The sequence below is a fragment of the Salvelinus fontinalis genome, chromosome 17 (genome assembly GCF_029448725.1).
Source record: "Salvelinus fontinalis isolate EN_2023a chromosome 17, ASM2944872v1, whole genome shotgun sequence".
NCBI classification, from domain to species: domain Eukaryota; kingdom Metazoa; phylum Chordata; class Actinopteri; order Salmoniformes; family Salmonidae; genus Salvelinus; species Salvelinus fontinalis.
In genome coordinates this window covers 25110048-25119535 of record NC_074681.1, presented here as the reverse complement: position 1 = coordinate 25119535, position 9488 = coordinate 25110048, and the positions used below count along the sequence as shown (strand labels likewise).

Sequence of the window (9488 nt, the reverse complement as noted above, 5' to 3'; positions counted from 1 at the left end):
TTTTAAACTGTTAGTTATCCACTTATTGTACGAAAAGACATTTATGAACTTGTCTACAAGCAGTTTTATGATAAAGGAAAGGCTTCATAAAATTGGTTGGCTGTCTTTCAGACCTGAACATAGAGCACTGATTACACAATGCTGTTTATTTTTGAACATATCCATCTGACAGTGCAAGCAACGTAAGTAAGAAGTTAAATTGTGGTTCTGAAAACCAGACTAAATGAACTTGCGCTAAACTTTGCATAAGCACCAATGTTTTCAGTGTCACATAATTGAATAATACATTCCAAACATCCAGCTTTAATAGAATTATTCCAAAAGCTCCAGGCACAAAAAAGCTCAAATGAATTACAAATCTAAAACAAAATGAATATCATGAGAATGAAATGTATCTACTGCACTGTTAGTGCAGAAGTACCTGTTGGAGCTAGGAACACAAGCATTTCGCTATACCCACAATAACATCTGCTAAATATTTGCGTGACCAATAGCAATTGAATTAACTTTTTGGGTGTCCCGACCAAATTCACATAGAAATGTGAGTTAGAGCAGTCACTCATTTAAAGCAAGCCTAATGTGTAGATGCTTCACATTTAAATTTAGTTTTTACAACTTTTACTTTAATTTATTTAGGTACATTAGCTTCAAACAGCTGAAAATACAATTTTTTTGGTTATTGTAAATATATTTCACAGCGGTTTAGAGGGTACAATGATTCTCTACACTATACATAGTTTGCTTAATTTCAGTTTGATAAAATTCTAATTGCTTGTTTTAACAAACAGGAAATGGCAGACAAATTGCTGTATATTGCACCTTTAAAAAATAAACAGATTTCAAGCACAAGTAAAAGGTGTGATACAAACTGTTGACATACAAGCTTAAATTGAAGTTTTTAATCTGTGAAAAAAAAATGAATCACAACTAAAATGTTCTTTCTTCTTGAAGATAAGATGGTACTCAAAACAGTGTTAAATACAAAAATCATGTCTGGGAGATGATGACAATTGATTACTTCAGTTAATCAAATAAAAAAAAATGCAGTTTCTAAATCAAACAAACCAAAAACAAATGCACTGCCAGAAAGACTTAGCTATAATTTAGAAGGAAAGTTTAGTGCACAGCGAAAAATAACATTACTTCCATAAAATAAAAATACAAGATGGGAAGGATGTGGACAATATATACAAATGGCAAAGGCAATAGCGAAGAAACATGCTGTGTCGACTGGTGATAAATAAAATAAAGACATTTTCTGTGCGACTTTACCCTTTTATAGAAGATTAATTTCATACTAAACTCAGAGGACAAGTTGAAACGGATCAGGAACTGGAAAAAGGCGGGATTTCTGACGTGATGGTATCCAGTGGCTGCCAGTGACAGTTCATGAGTGAATCGTAGAGTTCCTCGCTCCTCTCCATGTATTCTGTGTTCAGTGCATCCACATCCAGCTGAGGGTTGGGGTCTGGCAGGGAAGAAAATAAAATAGTAAATAAGCCAACAAGCCATGGCATTGGTCACAGCAGTGATCTTCAAGGCATTCCTTGTCAATCACCAAACATTACTGTAAAAAATAAAATCTATACACTACCGTTCAAAAGTTTGGGCTCACTTAGAAATGTCCTTGATTTGACATAAGCTATTTTTTTGGTCCATTAAAATAACATCAAATTGATGAGAAATAGTGTAGACCTTGTTAACTGTTATGGATAGGGGGCAGCATTTTCACGTTTGGATGAAAAGCGTGCCCAGAGTAAACTGCCTGCTACTCAGTCCCAGTTGCTAATATATGCATATTATTAGTAGATTTGGATATAAAACACTGACGTTTCTAAAACTGATTTAATGATGTCTGTGAGTATAACAGAACTCATGATAGCCGAAAATCTGAGAAATCCAACCAGGAAGTGGGAAATCTGAGGTTTGTAGGTTTTCAACTCTTGGCCTATCGAATACACAGTGTCTATGGGTTCATTTTGCACTTCCTATGGCTTCCACTAGATGTCAACAGTCTTTAGAACCTTGTTTGATGCTTCTACTGTGAAGTGAGGCCAAATAAGAGGGGAATGAGTCAGAGGTCTGCCAGAATGCCTTGAGCTCGTGACGCTCGTTCACGTGAGCTCTGTTCCATTGCTTTTCTGAAGACAAAGGAATTCTCCAGTTGGAATATTATTGAAGATTTGTTAAAAACATCCTAAAGATTTATTCTATACTTCGTTTGACATGTTTCTACGGACTGTAATATGACTTTGTCTAAACTTTTGCCTGGACCTGCCCGAGTTTAGATTGTGTACTGAACGCGCGAACCAAAAGGAGTCATTTGGACATAAATGGACTTTATGGAACAAATCAAACATTTATTGCGGAACTGGGATTCCTGGGAGTGCATTCTGATGAAGATCATCAAAGGTAAGTGAATATTTATAATGCCATTTCTGACTTATGTTGACTCCAACATGGCGGATCTCTCTTTGGGTTGATTTGTCGTCTGAGCGCCGTACTCAGATTATTGCATGGTTTGCTTTTTCCGTAAAGTTTTTTTGAAATCTGACACAGCGGTTGCATTAAGGAGAAGTATATCTTTAATGGCAACCGATGCCTCAAGTCCTCAACTGGCAGCTTCATTAAATAGTACCCGCAAAACACCAGTCTCGACGTCAACAGTGAAGCGGCGACTCCGGGATGCTGGCCTTCTAGGCAGAGTTCCTCTGTCCAGTGTCTGTTATTTTGCACATCTTAATCTTTTATTTTTATTGGCCAGTCTGAGATATGGCTTTTTCTTTGCAACTACCTAAAAGGCCAGCATCCCGGAGTCGCCACTTCACTGATGTTGAGACGGGTGTTTTGCGGGTACTATTTAATGAAGCTGCCAGTTGAGGACTTGTGAGGTGTCTTTCTCAAACTAGACACTAATGTACTTGTCCTCTTGCTCAGTTGTGTACCGGGGCCTCCCACTCTTTCTGTTCTGGTTAGAGCCAGTTTGCTATGTTCTGTGAAGGGAGTAGTACACAGCGTTGTACAAGATCTTCACTTTCTTGGCAATTTCTCACATGGAATATCCTTAATTTCTCAGAACAAGAATAGGCTGACGAGTTTCAGAAGGAAGTTCTTTGTTTCTGGCCATTTTGAGCCTGTAAATCAAACCCACAAATGCTGATTCTCCAGATACTCAACTCGACAAAAGAAGGCCAGTTTCATTGCTTCTTTAATCTGCACAACAGTTTTCAGCTGTGCTAACATAATTGCAAAAGGGTTTTCTAATTATCAATTAGTCTATTAAAATGATAAACTTGGATTAGCTAACACAACGTGCCATTGGAACTCAGGAGTGATGGTTGTTGATTGACATAGTAGTCCATTTTAGCGATGCGGACAATTTATGTTTGAGGCTTTACTGAGCCAGATAAACTTCTCTCTTCGAGGAGAGCCCACCGCACTTCACTCATGTTAGCACAGATAAAGTATGCATATATTTGTGCAGTCCTGCAAGAATTGGAACACTTTCTTGCTGGCACTCGCTTTGCCTTCCTTGTTGTTTTCCTTATACATAATAACCTTGGACATGTGTGCATTCCTATCAAAGTATGTTCCTTATTTTCTGTACTTTGTGTTGTCGTTTCTACTGTAGGCGTATGTATGGAGCCTAATGTATTTACAGTTTTGTTCACATTTTCAATTACTGGTGAAAAATAATGTATTCCGATTATTGCATATATTGTAATGGACACCTATGATGTGTGTAAAATACTTTAAGGTTGTACTGATTATAATGAGCTGAGCTATTTGCCAGCTATGTGTTGCGCCATGTTTGTATACATTATATAAAGCTTTCTGGGTGTCACGTAATCGGTCAGACCAAAGGTGTTATAATGACTTGAAGGAATGGTTCACTCTTCTTTTAGGTAAACTTCCGTTAGTGAATGAAGGGAAGTGGATGATCGTAGACAACACACCCCCTTCAACATGCATAGTATAAATAGACCAAACTCATCTTGTCTCCTCTCTGGTTGATGGGGAAAAAACAAGCATGGCGCACAAACTACCCATCGTCGGATTACTTTCGATTTCTGTGTTTTACTCAATTATTTTGATCAATGGTGAGCTCACCTGTGATGTGATTAATTATAAATAGTAATTGCTATTAGCTAATTCATTTTGTAGTTTGTCAGCCGAGTTATAAAAATATGACAGCTTGTGTTATTTCAATCTTTCATCAGAAAGCGCTAGGACAAATGTAGCCAACATTTTTCCGGTTTGGATGATTGTGTTATGCTGTAGCTACTTCTGTGAATGTCTGAACACTGTATCCAAAACTAAACAGCTCACATTCTGGACATAACTTTGTAAGGACTGTGTTTGTGCAAAATGTTTCTGAAAAAAGTGGCCAGCTGAAACGCTGATTGATGCGTCATTTGAAACTGTACGTTCTAAATAAGCGTTCTAATCACACCAGTCTGATCGTACGCTACAGGGACCACTGTAGAACGATCACACCTGTGTGTTGAAACGTGTGAAACGGTTAAAAGAAACAACAAATAACTTATCTGCAGCACATTGCATTTTCCTTTAGTACATATAATAGGATAGTGAGGACTTACCTTCTGCTGCCTCTTCTTCAGGCTCATCTGTGGACTCCTGCGGTTGCTAATGGGAAAAGCAAGACAAATGAAATTAATCATTGTGAACCGTTGAGGATGACTGTTGGCAATCCTTTTTTGACATATCATTAAGGGATAAGGTACGGGGAATTATGAGGGGGAAGATCCCAGGAGCTTGTCAGGAAGCCTTACCTCGGAGGAAGTTTGCATGTCTGTGGGCATGCCAATGGGAGGTGGGGGTCCCATCATCCCATGGGGGCATGGAGCAGGGTACCCTCCATAGGGACCATAGCCACCGTAGTTGTAGCTGTTGTACTGGTCATAGCCCCAATGAGGGTAGTAGGTCTGGTTGGGTTGTTGATAGTACGGCTGTTGGTAATTGTTGTGGTAGGAGTTGTGGTTCTGGTTGTTATAGCTGTTCATTTTATGGCTAAAAACCAGGGAAACATGGGGTGGGAAATTATGTTAGGTTCAGCGGATGTCAAGTTAGGAGGACAATCATGCATATGAGATCAACTTTCAACAAAGAGTGACCGGCATGACACTAATCAAACCTAATACTGTATAATTTCCACAGTAATAGAACCATACCTCTTGTTCACAGCTATGCTGATCCTGATTGGTTTCGTCCCCAGGCCTGAGGCGTTCTGACACTCATCGATGGCTTTCTTCTGTTCGTTCTCGTCCCCAAACTTGATGAAACCATAACCTCTGCGAGACCAAGCACAACACTAAAACCCTGAGCACACATTCTCGCCGGGCTCAGCATATCATGCTTATCAAACACGTAATTAATTAGAAAACAAAAATGGTATGGTAGAACTGAAACTTGTTGTTTTACTTTTAATATGAAGTAGCATCACTTCAATTGTGAGTTGCTCTTGCTTACCCTATATGGGGAAAACAATAGTTTTAGCATAAATGTCAGAAACAAACCTTTTCCAGTATTTTGGGGAAAATATACCAGCGGTGAAGATATGCAAGACACAAATATGTCTACACACAATCCAATTAAACAAATATATTGTTAAAAATGTCATGCGATTTTCCAAGGAATTTAAATGTAATGAAATGTCAGATTAATCCATCTGAAGCAGAAATTAAATTCAAATTGTGTTCAAATCAGGTGGTGCATTACCAGCATCACCAAATAACATGACTATGTCTGTTCAGCGCTCATACCTGGAGTTACCATACTGATCAGAGACCACTTTCCCTCCTTTGCAGGAAGGGTATTTCTTCAGGAAGAACTGATGGAGTTGGTAGTCGTCCACCTCTGAAGACAGATCTCCGACAAAGACTGAAAATTCCAGGCTGAGCAGAGCCATGAGGGACAGAGAGCAAGAGATATAACCAAGGTGTCATAAGTTACCAACATCATAGCGTCTAGCGGTTTCTTTTTTTACAATCTATTTTTCTGTAGGTGGAAAATATCACAGAGCAGTGTACATAATAAACACGTTACTGCAGGTTCCAACAACAGAAGAATGCCTCAAAATGAGGAAGAAAGTTAACAGCTTACCCAGCTTCTGGCCGCTTCCCGTAAGTTGCATAGTTTAACTTAAACTTTCTGGGCTATACAGGAAGAAAGAACAAGCAATCAAGCACCTTCAAAGACAAATGCGTGTAGTAAGGACATATTGCTAGAAAATAAAGAGTATATTAGAAAAGGACATTTTATTTGGTTTACATACCTCCACCACCCAGTACAGGCTTTATCCCATTCGTCAGTTAGTTCCTAACAGAGTTTATTCACCAGCTTCAAACAAAGTAAATTTACAAACAGCCTCAACCACCACCATCAGGAAGAAAACGGAGCTCAGTAACTTGGCTGTCATGTAAATTTGAGATATTCTGTTCCATCAACCTCAAATTAAGGTGGGGGCCAATGATAGTGAAGCTCCGCTATACACAACACATTTTGAAAGAAGTATCAAACTAAAACGAGAGGGTGGTTGTCCACTAATACATCATCAGTAAGTTGTTTAAATGAACAATGACTATTAGAAATGTCAAGCATATAATGAGTGCTCACCGGATTTGATCCAGGAACAAGCTTCCCATTCAGTCTGTGAACGCATCGGTCAACGCTGGCTTCGTCTGCCATTTCCACAAAGCAATAGCCTGCCGATCCTCTGTAGCACAAGAGATTGTATTAGTGACAATATGATACACCCACATTTAGAAAAAGGACAGAAAAAAAACAATGTAGGGTAATAATATCCCACAAATACTGTATTATGGAATTTCAGTATCAATTCACAGCGCTGTGGTAAGTAAACTAACTACTTCACTGGAATTACACCAGGTGGTTCTATAACAAGTGATGTTTTAGGTTTGACATTGTAGCTGATGGGGTCCAATTAGATTGTATTTTGATCAGTGACAGATGCACATTTGGGCATGTAATGGCTTGATCTATATACAATGCCACAGTGTGTATTACAAACTGGTCAGTGGCCTACTTTCAAAGATGGAAACAAATGCTAAACACTAGCCCATTCATATATGCTAACTACGATTAGCGCCTACTGATGAAGGCATCTTCCCGGGGGACTTTCATTACACTTGCTCTAAATGTTAAAGAGTAGGAAGCCTGAGTTTTTAATCACCAAAGTAACAGTGTGGTCAAAGACTTAGTTGTGGTCCCAATCTGGTTATATTCATTAACTTATTTGAGGATATCTTCGGAACTACCCACATATACATTTTTCTCGACGTCATATGGAGGATCTACTCTGTGCTACCGAGGTCGTATGCTAGCTAGCTCAAGCTGGCAAATGTTACCTACAACTCATGCTCTTCACAGGCTTGTTATCTAGTGGGAACCTGATAGCATTGCAGGCTCTGGTGCCTTCTTGTGAAAATCATACCTGCTTGCTCTAATTGCGTAACAGTGGTACCTCGTCTATTCTCCTTTTTGTTTTGTCAACTTTTAGGCTGAAAACCCCATGGAGAGAAGGGTTTGAGAGCTAGCTAAACATGCTATCACTCACTACCTTAAACACGTCTGTGATTAACATACCCCGTTACTCTGTGGGTAATGATCTTAACACCATACGCCGTCTCGCCCATAGTGCTGAAGGCCTGTTTGATAAAATTCTCATCCATGTATGGGTCCAGCTATAAAGAAGATAAAAAAGATTATTGAGTAGTTGTCTGTAAAATATACACTTACGCAATAAGGCCAGAGGGGGGTGTAGCATTTGGCCAATATACCACGGCTAAGGGCTGTTCTTATGCGCAACGCAGAATACATGGACACAGTGCTTAGCAGTGGTGTATTGGCTATAGAGCACAAACCTCTGAGGTCACTTATTGCTATTATAAACTGGTTACCAACATAATAAGAGCAGTAAAATTAAATGTTTTGTCATACCCATTGCAATTATAAACTAGGTGGTTCGAGCCCTGATTAGCTGAAAGCCATGGTATATTTAAGCAATAAGGCCTGAGGAGGTGTGTGTATATGACCAATATGCCACAGCCAAGGGCTATTCTTAGTCACAATGCAACTCTGGAGTGCCTGGACAAAGCCCTTAGCCATGATATATTGTCCATATATCACAAACCCCTGGGGTGCCTTATTGCTATTATAAACTGGTTGCCAATGTAATTAGGGCAGTAAAATATCTTGTAATACCCATGGCACAAAGTCTGTTATAAACTTGGTGGTTCGAGCCATGAATGCTGATGGGTATATTAAGCCGTATACCACGGGTATGACAAAACAATGTAATTAGTAAAAATAAATGTTAACTTTTTAATAATAGCAATAAGGCACCTCATGGGTTTGTGATATATGGCCAATATATCACGGCTAGGGGCTTTGTCCAGACACTCCAGAGCTGCGTTGCGACTTAGAACAGCCCTTAGCAGTAGTAACGTTATATTGGCCAAATACCACACCTCCTCAGGTCTAATTGCTTAAAATATCCCATTCATATGCATGAAATGTACAAACTCAAGCCAGGAAATTGAGATCAATGTAGAGAGAATACTGATAGATTATAAGTGATAGACCTACCTAGCTAGCCAAATAGTGCTAATGTGGCCAAAGAATTACATACAAATGTTAACCCACATTTCTACCGCTCAGAAGTAGCAGTTATTAGGTGCTAGTAGTAACTTACTAACTACTAATAGAATATTACAAGCCGCTGCCATGGTTAGTAACGGCAGGCCCAGCCAGGGCAGCATCACCATAACGTTAGCAAGCAAACGTTAACCAAACTGTCGGGAACGTTAACGTTACTTTAGAGAAGTAAATACTGCGAATACACCATTGACTGTATTTCTTATCCTGTTTTTAAAATAACACCATAGACATTACCGTTACGTCTCCCAAAAAGTTGTTGTGAGGTATCTAACGTTAGTAGATTACGTTGCTAAAATAGCTAAGTTAGCTAACTAAAACAATTGTTTGCGCTAAAACGTTTACCAGTAACGTTAATGCAAAATGATTAAAACAGAGCAAACATACATCACCCATCCAAAGGCTTGTCATTCTGTTGAACATCTTGGTGGTTTATTGTCGGACGGTCTCCAATAAATGCGAATATGTAAGTTAGGTAGCTACGTTTACGAATGGCTGGCTAATGACTAACGTTAGCTAGCTCCTCCTCCCGAAACTGGCGTTGTTTCAAAGGGCTGCGTAGTGAAATTATGTGAGGTTTTACTTCTTCCTCGTCTTCTTCTACTTCTATCATATATCATGATATATGGCGGTCCGCAAACCAACTTTAAAAGTGCATGCCGCCATCTACTGTACTGGAGTGTGTGGTCAATCAAGGTTTACAACATTTCTAAATCCTCCTACCTAACTCAATACTTCTGAGAAAATAAAAAGAGCCCTACTAACTTCTAATAGACCCTCTCCCATCCCCA

General features: G+C 39.2%; 1 protein-coding gene across 1 annotated transcript; it reads right to left on the bottom strand.

Moving 5' to 3' along the window:
• Window positions 1–287: 287 nt before the first annotated feature.
• LOC129814031 (tRNA selenocysteine 1-associated protein 1-like) lies at window positions 288–9287 on the bottom strand. Its single transcript, XM_055866775.1, has 9 exons — window positions 9085–9287; window positions 7627–7724; window positions 6637–6736; window positions 6124–6176; window positions 5784–5915; window positions 5193–5312; window positions 4794–5031; window positions 4602–4647; window positions 288–1468 (listed from the first exon to the last, which is right to left on the bottom strand). The coding sequence occupies exons 1-9, from the start codon at window positions 9118–9120 to the stop codon at window positions 1326–1328; spliced, it is 966 nt and encodes a 321-aa protein (XP_055722750.1). The 5' UTR covers window positions 9121–9287; the 3' UTR covers window positions 288–1325.
• Between the last annotated feature and the right edge of the window lie 201 nt (window positions 9288–9488).

Bases quoted from the DNA above. Each gene is read 5' to 3' on its own strand.
- LOC129814031 (XM_055866775.1), bottom strand. From the start codon at position 9,120: ATGTTCAACAGAATGACAAGCCTTTGGATGGGTGAT. The intron at 7,725-9,084 runs GTATGTTTGCTC...TCTTCTTTATAG, and splicing joins CAAGCCTTTGGATGGGTGAT to CTGGACCCATACATGGATGA. The intron at 1,469-4,601 runs GTAAGTCCTCAC...CTTCCCTGCCAG, and splicing joins TGAAGAAGAGGCAGCAGAAG to ACCCCAACCCTCAGCTGGAT.